Source organism: Podarcis melisellensis (genome assembly GCF_964234715.1).
Source record: "Podarcis melisellensis genome assembly, chromosome: Z".
NCBI classification, from domain to species: domain Eukaryota; kingdom Metazoa; phylum Chordata; class Lepidosauria; order Squamata; family Lacertidae; genus Podarcis; species Podarcis melisellensis.
The window spans coordinates 34,433,204-34,452,311 of record NC_138547.1 but is presented as its reverse complement, the minus strand read 5'-3'; the positions used below and the strand labels follow the sequence as shown (position 1 = coordinate 34,452,311).

General features: G+C 39.7%; 1 protein-coding gene and 1 long non-coding RNA gene across 2 annotated transcripts in view; one reads left to right on the top strand and one right to left on the bottom strand.

Moving 5' to 3' along the window:
• The window catches only part of DIAPH2 (diaphanous related formin 2), a 346,935-nt gene extending 342,358 nt beyond the window's left edge, over positions 1 to 4,577 (top strand). The window contains exon 28 of the mRNA XM_081897572.1: positions 1,454 to 4,577. Within this exon, the coding sequence (XP_081753698.1) occupies positions 1,454 to 1,518 (65 nt within the window). The 3' untranslated portion in view covers positions 1,519 to 4,577. The remainder of the gene's footprint in view (positions 1 to 1,453) is intronic.
• A 5,597-nt stretch (positions 4,578 to 10,174) lies between these two features.
• Positions 10,175 to 19,108, bottom strand: part of LOC309362202 — a 60,636-nt gene continuing 51,702 nt past the window's right edge. The window contains exon 4 of the long non-coding RNA XR_014164870.1: positions 10,175 to 10,681. This is a non-coding gene — a long non-coding RNA (uncharacterized lncRNA). The remainder of the gene's footprint in view (positions 10,682 to 19,108) is intronic.

Genomic DNA, 19,108 nt, shown 5'->3' with positions numbered 1-19,108 from the left:
TCCCAAAGAGAGTATCTTCTAGCTATTTTTACTAGACATTATCCAAATTCGTGAAGTTGTCACTCTTTTAACTGAGGTTTTGTAGTCCAGGGATACGCCCTCCTTTTCTAGAACTTCTTCAAACAACAATCAATTCAACTCTTTTAGGGCCTGTTATTTGTATGTGATGATTTCATCCCTGCATGGCAGAGATGTATATTTGTAGGAAGTGCTCACCAACTGGTTCCAGAGTTTTCATCTCCATGATTAATGCAAAAAGCTTGCTGTATTTGCATGATGCCCTCTACCTCCCATAGTCTTTAATAAGAGATTAATAAAAACATATTGTACATTTTATGCAAATTGGACTTTAGTTCAGCAGGATTTGCTGAATTAATGTCATAGTTTGTGGGTTTCACAGAAGAGGTTCAGCCTATCATCAGGTGCAGTAGGATGGGACACTTGTGTCTTTCATTGTGTGGTTGGCTGAATAACTTCAAATTTCTTAATACAGGGATTTCAGGAGGAGGAAAAGGGGAGAGAGACATTGCCCAAAAGTAAAGTGGCTGGGAGGCACTTATCCATGAATTCTAAAATCCATTTTTCTATCTACTTATGCAGAAGTAAATGGAAGTTTATTAGTTTTTAATCTACCCATTGCTTCTTGAACCCTTCCCAGAACTATTTAACTCTTCTCTCAATGTGTCACATTTATTTATCTCCAGAGAGCTAACATTTGTCATGTGATTTAAGCTAATCAGTTGCATGTCCGTATCACACAGGAATTTCAGCCATGTCACTTGCATTTTACTGGTCAGGAGATGCTAAACACATTTGAGGAAATACTATGTTTGTTAATATATTTTCAACTATAGCATCCCTGACTTAAAATTGTGCTTTCAGGACATTGGACTTGTAGCCCATGGAATAATCTTCCTATGCTATGGTTTTCCATTGCAATAATTGCTGTGCAGTAATAGTTTATATTGAAGTTGCTCATCCAGGTAATTTGTAGGAAGTGCGTGCGTGTGTGTGTGTGTGTGTGTGTGTAAAGGAAATAGTGAGTTATCTCATCTGTTCCTACTTTATGAATGATGCTGGTGAACTTGCCTCTCAAGGAAAGGATAACGTTACTTTCTCTTTCCCAAAGCAAGTGGGCACAGAGACATCTTTATTTAGTAACACTTTCCCCTGCATTTTTGGTTGTCACCTGCTATTTCCAAGGAAGAGTGCCACAGAATTCTTCCAATGCCTTTATCACCCCAGAGTTTCAGATCAGGAGATTAAATTATTGTTGATTGCAGAACTTTTGAATTCCTGGCAGCTGTACTCTGAAATTTCTCTGATCCATCCACCTAGTAATTTATTTATCTACTGCTTTGAAATTATTTTCAGGACTGTTTGAAAACCTCTTGACATTGCAGTATCCATGTTTTAAAATCTTATAATGTTTCCTTCTCCCTTTATATTCCAGATAACAGACGAGTAAATTTGGAAAGGTCACGTTCTCGTCACAATGGAAGCATCACGGCAGTATGAACCCCTCCCAATGCCAAAGAACTGGGAAGTGTTTTATTTACTTTAAATGGAGACATGGTGAAAAGAGCTAAATGTGGAAAGAGCAACAATGAAGATAAATGAAATTCAGAATTCCAGAAAATAACAACCAGAAAAATAAATATGTATTTTTACAAAAGTTATTGTGCAAAAAAACCCACACAACTTACTGTATATTAAAAATGCAATCCTCAATAGATATAAGCAGTGTTAAAATATAATGTTCCTACTCTTCTTCTTTAGTATTACTCACACGTGTCAATCTACTATGTTTTTATGCAGCTCCCATGAATTTCAGGGAGGGTGTGCAGTAGATTGTTCTTAAAAGTGTGGGGAATGGTTTATATGAATGGAGATGAATAACATACAAAATTGCTTTTAAAACAAGCAGCATCAAAAGATCTGGTCAACGAAAGAGAACAGGAGTCCATTGGCAGTTCTTATATTGACATGAAAGGAAAAAAGTAAAATTTGCATATTAATTAATTCAGATTGAAGCTGATACAGCACACATCATAACAGGCCTTTTTTGTAAGCCTGAGAAAGCACTGTACAGCCCCCATCAATTTCTTTAGAATCTTATCTCTCAAGTTTTAAGCATGATGGATTCAGCTATTTTGGTTTCAGTTAAACTTTATCACAAATCTACAGCATCAGTCGTAGAAAGATATATGGCTTCTTATCACTGCTAAAAATTTTTTTTTTTAAGAATGAGAACATAGGATTGTACCAAAGTTAAACCATATCATTTGCAGAATATGTTTTTGACTCTATTTAAAGATGTATTTTCTAATTATGCACTTATATGAACTTTATATGGATATTTGGAGGAAGAATTCTTACCTATTTTGATGGTTCTAAAACTCATTTGCCTTTGTTAAAGCTTTCAGAAACATAATCTATTAATATGAAGGTAATCAGAATTAGATTCTCTAGATACAGTCAAACATGCTATATAAAAGCTATAATAGGACATGTGGAGATGAGATGACCTAGGCAATGAGCTAAAATAGTTGTAGCGGGGTGGGGAAAAGAGATACTCTCTATAGTGCTCCCTAGCACATCACACAAACACACACATGTGTATTTGAGTCATTTTGACCATACTACATTTTGATCAGCCCAAAAGCTGTCCTTTGAGTATGCCACATGTGTAGTGACGCACTGTAAAAATTGCTCCTAACACATTTTCTGTTTGATTCTGTACACACACACGCCCACCACCACACACACACATGTACACACACTTCAGGAGGATATGGTGTGTTTTATATGATGGAATATTTTTTCTTTACTGCAGATGATTAAAGAGAAACACTCAGATGTGCAAAATACCTTACAACAGTGAGTTTATAGGAGCCATGTTGGTGGTGCTCTAAGCAACTGATGTGCATTCTGTATGAGGGAGGGGAGGTCAGCTGGTGCTCAAAACTGCCAGGAACAAAATCAGCCTAGACTGTGAGCTTCGGCAAGAGCCATAATACTCACGGCAGCCTGATTTTGTAGTGAAAGCTGCTTTCACTATCGTTTTCCACTAAATGTCCCTCTCAATAAAATATCACAAAAAGCATACATTGTTTTCCTAGCCGGGGAAAGTGGGTATTATTAACACTATGTATCCCATTTTTACTCCAAAGGGTGAAGGGTTTTTATCCTCATAACATCCACATATTGTGGGTTTTACAGAGAGAACAACTGGCTCAGGGTCACCCAGTGAACTTTGAAGCTAAACAAGGAGCTCAGACTATGTCTTCCTCATCTGACATTCTAGCAACTATACATTCTTTTCTTTGGTTGGGACGGGGTGGCTAGATTCAGTGTTATATATACAAGGGGTATAATCATTCTATATAAACTTTCCCACCTGCTGTACACCTTCTGCATTTTAAATAAGTGGTGTATACTGGTTTGTTTGTTTTTTTAAGAAAAATCAGTTACCCACAAATTATTGTACTTCACCACTAAATAGCTTATATTATAATGGAATTATCAGTCGCTTTTTGTCCACGCAGTATTCGATTTTCTTGCGCTAGCTGTCCAAAAGAGAATGGAACCATCCTGTTTAGATGGGTAGCAGCATATGAGGTCAGGTTCTACATCCTGCAGCTACTTAAGACCCACATGTCTGGGTCAAGGCTACTCACAAGGAATGAAAAAAACATGTAGGCTTTGCTGGCTAGGGTTTGTGGGAGTACCAACAACATATGGGAGCCACGGGTTCCCCAACCCCTGCTAGACATCTTTCTTAGAAACACAAATGTTTCTAGTTAAAGAAAAGGCATTCTGCTGTTACCTCCCACTCTGTTGAGAATTGACTAGTAGGCATAAGGCAAAAAATTGCTTTTGTTTAGTCTACGTTTTCAAACTCATGTCAAAATGTGTTTAATACATAAAGCCAAATTGGTAAGCCACTTGGATGGGCATAGTGTATATTTTCTAATGCACAGTATTTTGAAACAATGTACTGAATCTCAGAAAAAGAAGAAGCAATTTGCTAGAATTTAAAAGCCAAAATGTTAAAGTGATTATTAGAGCATCTGTGAACATACTACTTCTTTTCCTCTCACTAATGTTAATTATTATGGCAGTTGCGTTGTTGTTTTTTTCTGTTTCCTGCCATGCTTCTGAGCAGCCTAGTAGCTGGCAACCAGAGATTTTACAGAACCAAATTCTGACAAAGAGCAAGTCCGAAAAGATGCAAGATGGCCTGATGCTTCAGTTTTACTAGCCCAGTCATGTTATTCCACATTTGGAACATGTTATGTTATTTAATGGACATGTCTCTTAAAGGGGAAATGGGGGGTGTTAGAAGAAGATATATTGTAAATACAGGAAGCTTGTATCTATAAAGTCTAAAAAGTATTTTCTGAATATTATGTTCGGTCACAGAGTCTTTTGATAGCTTTTTATTCTATTTGAAAATGCAGATTTAAAAACAAAAAGCCTTGCTTTTGTTATTGATATGATTCCCACTCTTGTCATATGTTTACCTGGTGACCTAGTAAGAGCGTAGTCTGGAGGTCATAGCACCTTTTTCTGAACAGTATTTGCCTTATTTTCTAATATTAAGAGGGGGAATTACTGAAGATATATTTCCAAATAGATATTCCTAGGAAACCTACTACCAAACTCCCTTGTAAGCAGAGGGACTGGATGGGGTGACTAGGCCTCAAATTATTCATGGAAAGTTAATCACTGGAGCTTTATGCAACCACTGAAATACCGCTTAGGAATCTAGCACTCACATACATTTAACATGAAATGTATTTAGAATATAGCAGAATATTAGCATGCATTCATACTTTAAATTTAATAACTAAAAACATTGAGTTGGTTCCCAACTTGTCCTTCCATGAACGGAAAGGATTCTTCCATTTGCAGCAGGAACCAGGATTGAGCAGCAGCTTCTACTGAATGAAGGGAGGGGAGCCTCACACAAAACCTTCCTTGCTATTCCAGCAGGTCCTTCAAACCCCAGCAGGTCCTTCAAACCCCAGTCGCAGTTTTAGGGGGGTGGGGGTGGAGGATTCGCTTAAATGGCTTTCTGCTGTTTTGCCCTAGCGCGAGTGGAACTCTGCTGAGCACAACACTTAATCTTAACATTTCTCAAAAGGCAGAAAGATGTACAATTCATATAAGCATAACGTATAATAGGCTATGCTCTCATACAACTGCCCTTCTCTTGTTGAGGAGTGACATCTTAAATATCATTGTACCAGTTTCAAACAAGACCAAAAAAGCCCTTTTAGGCAAAGTTCCTTATTTGAAAATTAAACCACTATGAAGAATTTATAAACAAGCCACTTTAAACGGTACATTCTGAGCTGTATATGTAGGCCATGGTGAATAAAGCTTCCTTGTTTCAACTGACCCCCTATTTACAGAGCTTATCACAGCTATACATAAATGTCACATAATTAAATGTTTTGCCTTTACATCTGCATATATCACTATATGTACTACCTCAGAATGCAGTATAGCTACACACATTCCTTCCTCCCACCACAAAATTAAGTTGTCTAAAAACATAGGGCCATGTTAGACTAGATATTGTTGTTCTGTGTTCAGATCTCTAGGGCCCCTGAATAGGACTGGGATCGTAACACCAGGGAAAGGAGGTTAAACCCTTTCCCCCATGGTGTGTGTTCCCAATCTAAGTGTCTTTTCAATGTATCTTTCCAGAAAGAACAGAAACACAGAAAATGAAATAAATCCCATATACTGCTGCTATTTCTCCTCTTAGGGAAAACATATGGGTACACACACATTTTCCCTAATAGGGCAAAGAGCAGCTCAGGTACTATAGTCCTGATCTAATTCATCCCTCCTCCCCCCACAATTGCTTTTAATGTAAATTAAGGGATGGGAGGTCTAAACATAGATCTCCAATATATCAGATGTCTAGGATTACAACCTTGCTTATATTTTATTTGAGCTTGCTTGATCATTGCTTCTTGAGACCTTCATGTAACGAGAGATCAGTTCAGATGGCATTTTTGCTCTCTTAAGTGTCACACAGTGTGTTTTATCTGGAACATGCATAACACCTGAGCCAGGAGCTCATGGGCTTTTGTGCTTTGCTGTCTAGAACCTTTGTGGCACATTTCCCAGCAGCCACAGCCCACCTTCTGGTTCACTGGTTGTTCACGAACAAGCAACTTTTACTTGGGGATAGATTGCCATAAGGAACTTTTAAAAAAAAAAAAGTTATCAAAATAAGCTCTTATGGATTAAATTGTGTAAGAAAATCCATCCACTTTTACTAAACATTTTTGTACAGCTCTAATTATACATTTAATCTGAGTTTTAGTGGAAATGTGTAGGCTCCTTTTTGAAGAAGAAAAAATATGGTAGTTGCAGGTAATTTCAATAGCACTATTAAACAGTGGTGACTGGCTCTCATTGGAATGGGCAGGGTAGAAGGCAAGGAGAACATCAGTAGCTAGAGCTGGTGTCAATAGTAGACAGAGTCAGCTAATTCTAGTTTTGTCCCCATTGTCCTCCCTGGTGAATTATACCAAGCCAACTACTCCTGGGCATGCTGCAAGTAGGAAGGCTGACTGCAGAATGAGGTTGGTGGGTAATGCCCCATTTGCCCTAATGTACCAGCTTGCCCGTGCTTTTAGGGTAGAAATCATCCTCGGGTCAGATGCCCAACCATTCTGTAGTGCAACTCTTGCCTTGCTTCCATTCGTTCCATTCCTGATATTATGAGTAGGCACAGAGAGAGCAAACGTGTTAGGCCATAAGCCACTTTAGGGTGAGACATGCAGGAAGGCCCATAGTATAGGTTCATAGGAGCATATTCAAAATAAGTCTGTGACAGGTCACGTTAAGGCTTTTGCCCTACAAAGTGCTGTTAAATGTTTTTATACAGTCCAGCAGAGGAAGGAAGCCTAAACTTCCTACACTCATCCTACATGAATTTTGGCAACCTGGCTGTTAGAACTCACAAGTTGCTTAGTTAGCTGTTTTGCCTAACTATATAGGACAGGTTGGTAAATGTAGTAACCTTATGACAGTATGCATGTAAGAGTTTCAGTACTTAACATGAAGATATTTTATTAACTTCTGCTTTTAAAAAATGCTATATTAATATCTACTTGATTATGGCAGAGTGAATTCAATTCATAATTGCATGAAAGTTGTCCCTTTGTGGCATTCCTTCACCATGTCTAAACAAGGTTGGAGAACAACAACAAAATGCCCACAGCAGTGATTCCAGTGTCTAATGTATTGACACTTCTGTTTAACAAAAGAAACTGTCCTTGCTTCCCATGTGCCATAGTGTATTCAAAAAAGAGAAAGGATAAAAAGATTTTATAGAGTCGAATAAATACATAGCATGAAATAGCCCCTTTTATAACATACTGCAGGCGCTTGTAAAAGTAAAAACAAAACTTTACAACTCTATCTCCACTGTTATCCTCCTTCCCCTTGCAGCTCTGGAAGTGAGACACTTAGCAGCATATAGAGGAAATCACTCCACATTGCCCAGTACACGAATCACCAATACCATTTATAATAGCAGTCCACCCACTTGATTGTATGGAAGTAAAGTGTGCTGAGATATGTAGTCCTTCATAAGGAATATATGCATCAGTTCTGCATATGTATAGGCAGATGTATTAATTACACCACTGTTGCACCCATAAAGGCAGTAAATTACACGGTGTTCCCCAGGTCTGTTCCTCCTTTTGCCCAGAAGCTGTGGATGGTCAGTGATTTCTGGAAATAACCTCACTTTCGGGGGGGAAAGGGGGGGAAGGAACATGCTGGGCCATCCACCACTGTAGAAAGCAAAGAAATATTGTATTTGGGAGCTTCATGTAACAGCACCTGCCACTTCCATGTCTTATTTAAAGAGGGCTGCCTAAACATTGCATGGATGTCTGAAAGCATATTTTAGTCTTCTGAGATAGTTGATGTTCCCCAGATCTAAGTAAATACTCTTTGTAAGCAAAAACTATTTCCACTAAAACTTTTTCAGAGATACCATAAAACACAATTCTCTCTAACCTAGTTATTTACGTAAACTCCAGCCTCCTGTCAAGATGTTGTTAAGTTGCCATCTAGTGCAAATTGTCATCATTTATTTGAGTGCAGGTTAGCACATAATTCTGAGTTGGATGATAGCATTTAATATGATAGATATCAAAAATATATTGCAAATGTCATGCACTAAAATGTTGAAAACCTTTGTGTATAATACCAACGTTTCCCTATTTGCAAATTAAAATTAGTTTTGGTGATTTCAGATTTGGTCATCAACAGATCCTAACTTCTTTGTTGTTGTTTAAAAAACACACCTTGTTTTTGCTTTGCAATACTTTGTGCAGTTGCTTATGTTTATTTAATACCTCTTAAACATCATCACTTTGAAGTACCTCTGTGCTATGAAGTTTTGGTTTGGGGAGTGGGTGGGGTGGGCTAATCCTTTTTACTCTGAAGTGTCAAATATATTTGTTTGAAATGGGCAGGGCAAATGTCTTCTGTAACGGCTAATTTTGGGGGAAAATACTCAGAGATTATATTCTTTTTAAACTGTCAACACCTTGTGATACAAGTTTAAAATGTAACAATATAATGCAGTCATTGAGCACATTAAAACATGTCTTGTGTTTTATTTTAAAGACAGTGAATTGCGTTAAAGAATTTGTGATAAGCGTAAGACCTTAAATTAGAGAGTCACTTTTTTCTAGTTCAAATAATTTACAGCACTTAAATGAATGGATGAAACTAGCCTAATAACTCAATGGGAACCATTTTTGTCAGTACCTGCACAAGTATTGAGCCCAGTTTGAGGGAAAAGGGACTGAGAGATAAAAAAAAATAACTGAAGAGTGGGAAACATGTCCCAGTTTTGCAGCAGACAAGCTGTTACTGCAAACTCTTTGTTAGCTACCCGCCCCTGCCTAGAGTCACTCACTTATTCCCCTAAAAATTACTTTTTACAGGCCCAATCAGAGATAACGAAGCTGCTTGATTGGTACTAGATTGTCAATTGGTACTAGATTGTCAATTCAAGCCCCCTCTGTTACAATTCCTGCAAGGGTCTAGGATTCTACTTGCTTACCAGACTTTCTTACCCCAGAACAAATTGTTGGTCTCCTCTGGATCTCAGCCTTGTGCAGGGGCCAGCAAACTAAGGCCCGCAGGCCAGATGTAGCCTGCCAGGCTCGTTAATCCAGCCTGTGAACCTTGCGGACTCTGTTGCCCACTCAGTCAGTCCCCGCGCTAAAGCGATGCAGCGCGGAGGCCTCGTGTGGGGACTGTCTTATGCGACACGGCTTCTGATTGGCTGCAGGAAGCTCCTGCAATCAATCAGAAGCCGCAGACACCTCTGGGTGGGCGGCTACGCTGATGCGGCCTCCATGCTGTCGACACTTCCTCTCACTCGGCTCTTCCTGCTGGGCCGCTTCCTACTGACCTGCTGACCACCTCAGCAGGAAGGAAGTGGCGGTGCTCAGAGGTGATTGAGCAGAAAAAGCCGAGCAGATGGAAGCAGCAGCGGCGCAAAGGCTGCCTCTGCCACCCAGGCTAGCAGCATGGGCTCTGTGCAGAGGCAAAGGACGATGAAAACACTGCCGGAGATGAGGCGGCGGCAGTGTGAGTGGCGGTGGCAGAGGTCCTTTGGGGAGGGGAGTGCTTTTGGGAAAGGGGGGTCCATCCCCCCACAAGGTCTGAGGGACAGTGGACCTTCCCCCTCCTGAAAAAGTTTGCTGACCCCTGTCCTTGTACTTCCTTGCTTGCTTTGTCCAGTGTTGAGACCATGATAGGTTTCTTCTTCCAAAGGCAGAGAAATGTCTTTATCCAATCACTCATTTGCAAAGACAAGGGCAATGTCAAGGGAAGCTCTAAGTCTTCTACAGAGGGATAATATTTGAGTTTGGTGCAATACATAGCATGCTTCTGGTGCTATGATGGATATATGCATGGTAATAGTGACCAAGCTGCTTTGACAACACCCAAGTATGCTGGGTGACCAAACAAGTGACAAATGGAGACAGCCAACCAGAAGGACAAGCCCTCTGTGGAAAGCGTAGCCTGAAAGTCTTGCATTGGGCAGGTCAGTTTTAAACACACACACACACATCAAAGTTGGCCTTTAATGATAAATGCCTTGCTGGTCTGTTTTTTATTATTATTTTAAACAAGTGCAAAATCTGACACTACCTTGCCAGAAGACCTACTAGATAGCACATGTGAAATCTTTCAAGTTGCTTGATATGCCTGCAGTGATCTGTCCATATTTCACACCCATGTAAAAGTGATGATCAGTTCTGTTGACAGTTGGATAGTATGCTGGTGGAGTACCCTTGTGGCAAAGTATTTCAAAAGCCTGGCTTTCCTTTTGTATTCTTTTGATGTCTCTTGATCCAAAGAGCTGTCATAGAGATGGTGCTGCCAAGGCTGATAAAGTCCCAGATAATGTTCTTCAGCATTGAGCTGCCCCATGATGATAATCAACTTAGCATTCACAGTTGATAAAACCCAATTGGAGGATGGCATCATAAGTCACTCAGATTGTTTGTGTTTCTGAAGACAAGTGATGGATCCAGTGCATGGCACCATATTAGGGCTAAGTTGACAGCCTGCTGATGAAGCTTCACACATGTTCTTGAAGGAATTAAGAACTACCTGACTAGGTTAGAGAAGAAGCCCTATGAAAATGGGATATTGCGGAGCAAGGATAGAAACATCATCATGGGTTGCAAAGGTTAGCAAGTCACCTGACCCTGTTGCATCACAAAGATAAACTCAGTCTGCCTATTGCCCATCAGAATATATCCCCCCCACCATATAAACTGTTAACAATGCATTAAAAATATCCAAAGGACGTTTCTGATAGTAGAATGGTTTCCCTTATGATATTCTCTAATGATAGCAGTAGAGATAAAAAAGATAATATTTCAAACGGGAACAATCTCAAAAGAATATTTAATGGCTGGAGTCAGGGCATGAGGCAAGATAAGGTGACTACCTTGGGCAGCAGAATCCACAAGGGCAGCAGGTCTGGTCTCCAAGGAATGTGTCGCCTACCGTCACAGTGACAATGGTTGCAGAACACTCCCCGGAGACTCCAGAGGGCAGCCTCCACCATTTCCTCCCCAAGGGTGTAGGAGACCATAATCAGTGCCTCCTCTTTGCCAAGAGGTCACTTTTCAGGGTTGCCTCCACAGTGGCTTCTCGGCACACACACAGCATGATTCAGAGTAGGTTCCTTTCTTCGCAACAATGGACTTCAATTCTCCACTTCAACCATCAGGGAAGGATGATTTCATTCCCCCGACCCTTGTTCCCAATGCGCATCTCCACTCACCCTTTCTTGCCTGGTAGGGGCCAAGCATTTTGTGGTTTACCCCAGGTGACAAAGTATCTTGGGCTGACACTGGCTGGAGTTACCATTTCTGCAGAAATGATTTCCCTACCAGCAGGGAGCCCCTTTGCTGGACTTTGTACCATATTGCTGAACTAATATGGTTAGGGTGAAGGTGACCCGTGGTTAACTGAGCTGTACTACTACCATTAATAACAAGTTTAATTGCTGACAGATATATCCTACAGTGAGCACAATGCACCAAAATGAATTATTAAGAGATGCCAGTCAGATTGAAAACTGCAGCCCCTGAAATTGCCAGTTTGTTTCCATATTTTGAAGAGGCTGGCCAAGATGATGATTCTCCGGATGAGCTGCCTTTACTAGTAGATGTTCCTATTGTATTTGATCCCTTGGGCAACAGATTGGCCATTTCCCCTTGTTAGGCACTTAGCATAACTGTTTTCATCTCCACAACACTATTCATTTGAGCACAATTCCAAGTCCTGTTACAAAATTGAGAGAGAGACACTGGTACGAGAAATGTATTTCAAGAGGAAGTATAAGAAAAATCTGGCCTATCACACTGATTTGCATTTGCAATTTGCAATGAAAATGCCTCCAAGGATCCTATTACTGTATTAATTCACATCAGATGTGTAAACTCTCTAGAGATACAATCAGAGCCTGAACTATATGCAAGAGTCTGTTGCATGTGGTACTCTGTGCAATCGTAATGCTTTTTATATTGATTGACTCATATCCTTGCTGCTTGGAAACAGCAGCTAATCTTAAAGAGCTGTAGCAGCTGCTGGGATGTGATTTCTGTATGATGGAGTGAAGCTTATTCAGCAATCTTGTGATGATTAAGGTAATAAGGGTAATTTATTGCCTCTTCCATCTTAGCAATACCACAAGCCAAAACACAAAACCACTGCTAGGGGAGGCAAGAGCCCACGGAAATGCTAGTGGATACTGGAGGGCACCAGGTCTCTTGCTAATGACATGCAAATCACGCCAGTCAAATCAGCAGCTTTTTAGCTCTGCAGAAAAGCTTTAATATATATGGAGCTGGAGATGACTATATAATTAAGATTTCAAGTCAAACACATTCAGAACCAAAGATTCTGTAATATTGGGACAAACTATAAGACAGTAATGGTGGAATAGCCAAGCAATGTTTCAGTAACCATATATTGTCTGTTTCTCTCTGTGCCCCAAAGTAAACGAGGTAAACAAAACAATGACAGAATCATTGTCTTTGGCTCTTCCAGCATAGATGGCTCCTCTGAGCTCACAGACCAGTCAGAGGGAAGAAAGGGAAGGGATGAGTGGAAGCAGAATGTTATTAGCAGGATACCGTGCATTAAATTAGATCCACAACTATAGTGCAACATCACCCAACCATGTGTTATGTAACACATCTTCAGAAATCCCATACCTAGCATCGCAATAAAAAATGTGCAGGTTTACATCCCTACTAACTGGTACATGAAATTGCCTTTTATTGTCAGAGCAGGCAGACATTATCCCAAAATATTTCAGCTGGAAACTGAAATTGACCAGAAATCCAAATTGATACAAATCCATGAGCTCTGGTAATATGATGCTTAGCATCTACTTGCCCCAAAACTCAGAATAAAGACACAGGACAAGTTTATGGTTAAATGATCACAACATATACAAGGTCTGCAGCAAATAAACTCTACTTCAGACTTGCCAATTTCACATCTCTCAGTTTTGGAATTTTTCCATTCCAAAATTCAGTTTTCTACATTTTAAAGCAATTAGCAAAATTCATCATTTAGTGTGAATTTCCCCCCTAATTAACGCATTTTTATATGCAGTTTCGACTGATGTACACATTTTTGCAAGCAATTTCCTCTAATACGATGTGTTCTTGTATATTGCTTTCACTTCATTTTTTTCTTCATTTTTATGTACAATTAATATATACACGTTTATAAACATTGTTTGGAGAGCTGCATTGAAAAATTCAGATAAGTGCAGATTTCAAAGGATAGCTGTGTTTCAGCCTACATATTGTTACAGACCGTGCAAATTTGATATATTCAGCCTTAAATGCATACCGAATTGAATTGCTCTTCCATCCCTACCTGCAGGTAACTCTGAAAACGTAGAAGAGAAAATCACCAAAGCCTATCACTTAAGCAATGCTACCCATGTTCAAGCCCCTTCAACAGTATTGCGATTCTTAGTGCCATATCAAAGGGCATTCTGCTAGTCCACCCTGCCCCTGCTGATCAGGTTCCGGAGCCAAAATACCACCCATAAACATATACCCCCCTATCCCAAGCCAGGTAACAATATGAGGATCGTTGCTCCTCATCTGATTCCCTACAAGGTCTATAATATAATATACCTCCCTGCCCGTGCTACCTACCCCTACATCAAAGGAAACCCATCCAGGCCAAATCAACAGCAATATGGAGTAGCTGGTAAAAAGGTGATGGAACACACACACAAAAATCTTCATTAGATGTCAAATGGGCAATTGGCTAATAAAAGGGAAGGTGGGCAGGCTGTCAGGCTGGAAGAAAGAGACAGACCCTGAGTGGGTGCCGGACCTTTAAAAAGCCCATGCATGTCCTAGAGTGATTGACTCCACTGGCCGCATGATTCCATCCCCTTTGCAGCAGTAGGTTGGGGCATTTTTGCCTGAATTCAAGAAAAGGGGGGGGGGAGATAATAAAATGTTATGCAGCTTGGATTATCTGTAGGTACATTAAAACAGTCAAGTGTTGACTGCTCTTCATTAGGCCCAGTTTATGGCAACTTGAATCCACCACATCTCAAAAGTGCCCTCTCATTTTGATACCCACAATGAACGTTGCAATGAACATATGGGATGTGGAAGTTTAATCAAATGCAATGTCTGTTCTCAGAGCCGCTTCATAAATATTTATTCTTAGAACATATTGCCTCATTACGTAATACCAATTTCATAATTACTTCATTAAAGAGTACTTGTGCTCTGGGATGCTTTAACCTTTATTTGGTGGGAAAGTAATGAGAGACTTGGAATTTTGAATTGGCAGAGATCAGAGCTTCTAAAACTTTACAGCAATGACCACATGCCTAACATGCATCCTCTTCTAAAGACCTCCAAATATCATGGGAACCTGTCAGCTGGATCTGCCAACCCTTATCACATCAAACAGCAGAATGGCAACTCAAAGATGAACTATGTAGGGCACTCAACTTCTATTGTAAAGACAAAATTTTCTAGCAAGTCAGTGTGTTCTACTGTTGGAAACGAAATATTATAGGCTTGGGTGCCTTAACACTTAGCATGTAATAATAATAAAAAACCCATAGTTTCTTTCATTTTATTTGATTAATTGTATATTATTTACTTGACTAAGTGGGACAAATTATTGAATTATTAGATCTATATACAAAAAGGAGTTCTTAAATAAAAGAACATTGATTGTTTCTAGATGACGCTTGCTTACCTCTCAGCTGGCACCATAATGGAAGACATATTTCCTATTCTTTCACACAGGAGTATACTACTACTACTACTACTACTACTACTACTACTATATCTTTATCATCATCATCATCTTATCTACTACTACTACTACTAATAATAATAATAATAATGTATTATGTTGCCATCATCACTATTATTTCAGCTCCAGGCAAAAACATTTCTCCTTCGCTGGACCTTTAAGAATAGCTAATATTAAGATTTTTAACTTAGTAAAATCTAAAGTGCTCTATCTGTTTCAATTGATCAGTGATGTTTCCGTTTGTTATTTTGTATGTTTTATTTTACTTCTAAAAATACTTTTATTGTTTTGTACTACATTGTAAGTCACACTGGTAACATAAATTTATGTTGAAGATATAAAGTGCAATGTATGCAATGTATGTAATTAGTTATTGGATCAAATTCTTTTTAACCAATGAATCTTAGCTGTATAACTTACTGAACAATGTGGGTTTGATAAAATGGGATCTAGTATGAAATTTTAACGGTGCAGTTCCTCTATTTGTTAACGTGTCTGTTAAAGAGTGGAGGGGAGAAAAATATAGTACAATGCATGCAAACTATGTTGTAAGAAGTACAGTGGTACCTCGGGTTAAGAACTTAATTCGTTCTGGAAGTCCATTCTTAACCTGAAACTGTTCTTAACCTGAGGTACCACTTTAGTTAATAGGGCCTCCCACTGCCACCGTGCCGCCACTGCACAATTTCTGTTCTCATCCTAAAGTAAAGTTCTTAACCTGAGGTACTATTTCTGGGTTAGCAGCGTCTGTAACCTGATGCGTCTGTAACCCAAGGTATTACTGTACTTGAATTGGGGGCAGGGTATTGCTTTTGTTTCTTAACTATGTTATGTATTTTAGTGTTTTTATCTTGTAAACTGCCTTGGGGTCCTCAGAGGAAGGGTAGTATAGAAATTTAATAAATGAATATATATCTATGGGACCAGCTTCTCTTTCTAACATAGCACTTTGTAGCTGAAGACCAACTTTGAATCACAGTAGATAAGGCCACGTTCCTAAAGTGGTAATAGGAGCAAAAATCTGAAGTGCCACAGCCAATGTCTTCCCACTCTTGACACAGCAGAATGTGAGTGAAGGTGGAGGAACAATCTTACATTCCTCTATTTGTTAACGTGTTTTGATTTATGCGCGCGCGCACACACACACACACACACTTCCTCCTTGGGAACACTAGGAGGGTAAGAGGAGGGAGAAATTTAGACATTTCCCTGGTTTTGGAGCATGTCCTTTAAATCCAAGCCATTTTTAGTTTAACAGAAACATCAGGATGAACAAGATCAGCCAACATCTGCAGTTATTGCTACCTCCTCCTGTATGCTTTATGTGTAGGCCAATATGTTCATTTATCAATGGATCCATTCTTGAATGAAGGGATAGTTGCTGAAGGTACCCCTTATGCCACTTGGTCATTTGTCCCAGTGACTGATTTTATGTTGATCAGCTTCTGAGCAGCATTATATGACTTCCCTTCTATCCTCTCGCAAGCCTGAATTTAGTTGGTCTATTTTATCAGTGTGTTCCCAGCAGTTTGCTTTACTAGGCAGATCCTATCATTGCAAGAAAATGAAACACCATCACATCACGTTCATGGATATCCTTCATGAGATAAGCGGCCCATTGTAAATGTACTGTTGACATGCCATTTTCTCATGCATTAGTGATCTCTTTTCATATTCATAGTTTTATCACAGAAACAAACAAACAAAACCATTGTGTTGAGAAAGTCGCCGGGGAGAAGTTATTCTTCCCTCATAATACTAGAATGATAGGATCACACAGTGAAACTGACTTGGGTCAAACGCAATATAATTTCACACAACACCTAATTAATTCACTGCACAAAATGCATTGATGGTCATCTTTGTTGGCTTTAAAAGCAGGGATTAAAATAATCCACAGAGGATAAATCCCTTAATGGCCCTTAGTAATGACGAGGAAGTGAAATAGCATGCTGCTGAATGCCTTCAGGCCCTGCATGCTGGTTTCTTGGAGGCACCTGAGTGGCCAGTGTGGGATGCAGGATGCTAGACTAGTCAGATGTTGGACTGATCTAGCAGGGCTGTGTTAAGTTCTTAGGTATTGCTGCCTGAGATTGTAAGAACAGCTTCCCGTGGTCAGGCAGACGCCAATAGGAAGCCTGCCAGCAGGACCTGAGTGCAATAGCAGTTCATTCACTAGTTATTCCTAACAGCTGATATCCAGAAGAATAATGTCTTTTACAGTGGAGGTAGGACAGACCCAGCATGACTAGCAGTTGTTGGTAGCCTTGTGCTCCACAAATTTTTAACAGGAAATGCCAGAGATCCTACTTGGGACCTCAGGAACATGCTCTTCATCACATATGGCTCTTCATAGTCACAGACCAGTCTGATCCCAGCCATGTTTACTCAGACGTCCCATGGAGTTAAATTAAATTTGCTACCAGGTAGTAAGTGTGCATAGAAATGCAGCTGTAGTCTTCCTCGTTTCTATGTACAGAAAATGTATGTCAAGGCGGAGGTTTCACCAGCAGTATTAAAACCACTTTCAAATTACATTTAGGTTCAGTAAATGCCATATTTTCCAAACTACATCATTTCTAAATGGGGTGTAATGTTATTATTCAAGCAAAGCCCCTTTCTTGCCCAATAATAGACATATCTATCTTCTTAATATGCAGTCAAATTAAATACGTACCAAAGTGAGATGGCTGGTAGAATTAATTCAAATGCTTAGTCCTTTCCTTCAACTGGCATTCTTCCAAGATATCATATTCCTAATATTAATCATCTACTTTAGTAGCTGTGACACATGAAAAAGGGTCAGGGTTAAGTGATTCTGCGAAAATTCAGGTGCTTTCCAGGCTCTCTGAAATTGCCCTTCTGCTCAGCCCCTAAATCGTTCCTCTCTCTTAAAGCATTATTTATGGTGCCATGGCTACTTTAAAAGTGCACCAAATCACAAGAGGCATAATCCCTTTCACATAAAGAAAAAGGACCGCTCTGGAGGATAAACTCCCCTGTTTCAGTGGCTTTCAGCCAACTACATGATGAAAACCTCTTCAGTCTCTGCTTTTGTGTTTGGGAGCAAAGCTTGCTAAGGTGGCAGCCATGTAAAATACACAGCGCTCTAAGCAAATCAATGCCTCTGCAAAAGGCAGCATTCGCCAACCTGGTATGCTCCAGATGTTTTGAACAGTAACGAGAATGGTTGCGCTGGCTGGGGCTGATGGAAGCTGTAGTCTAAAATGTTGGGAGTGCAACAGGTTTCTGCTGCTGCTTCTGTAATAGGAACATAGGAAGCTTCCTGTGACCATTAGACAGCCCATTAGTCCAGGTTATTCAACTGGCTGCCAGCAGCTCCTCAGGGTTTTTGCTCTGGGCATCAGATATTCTGTATGCAAGGCAGATGCTCTACTCCTGAGCTTATGGCCCTTCCCCAATAATTGTTGTGGTTGCTTTAATCAAGCAATTACTATATTTTGTAATTTGTTTCCTAAGATTTATACACTGCTTGATTGAAAGAAAAAGAAAAAAAAACCTATAAAAGGGGTTTACAAAAAGAATAGAACAATGAAATTATTGATTTTTTTAAAAACCCAGAAAAAGCCCTTACCTGTCTGGCAACATTCCCTGTCTCTGAAGTTCTCCACAGCAGGAAACAAATCTCATTTCCAATGTGTCATCTGTGCACAGTATTTGAAAGTGGTGTTTTTGTTTAAAAACACTGGTATTTTTAAAGCTTAATATAGGTGCTAGGCGTTTTGCTGAAGAGTGACAGTATATGTAACGCATCAGATCATAGGCGAGGAGCCACTGAAACTCTTATTAAGACTGTTTTGTCGCAGCTAGTAACAGTTTTGTGTAAAGCCTGCTACTGCTAACAGAGATATATGAAAATATTAGTGAGAGCAGCAAAAGAAAAAAGAAAAGAAAGAAAGGTTCTTCAACCTTTTCTTTTTCTGAAGTCTGCAAAATCCAACTGTATGTTGAATGGAGAACACTCTGGGATAATCTCAGATTAAAGAGGTTAGTGGGTAAGCATATCTCATGGATAACGTAAGGCGAATGTGTATGTGTATATGCGCTGGGCTAGCCCAAGACATTTTGCGCCTTGAGGTGAGGGACTAGATGGCTCCCTCTCACTCCCTATTCAACATACAGAAGCTGTCTGAATTGGCAGCAGTGTCTTCCTTCAGTACTAGTGACATAAGAGAATCCGCCAGTGCACCTGAGG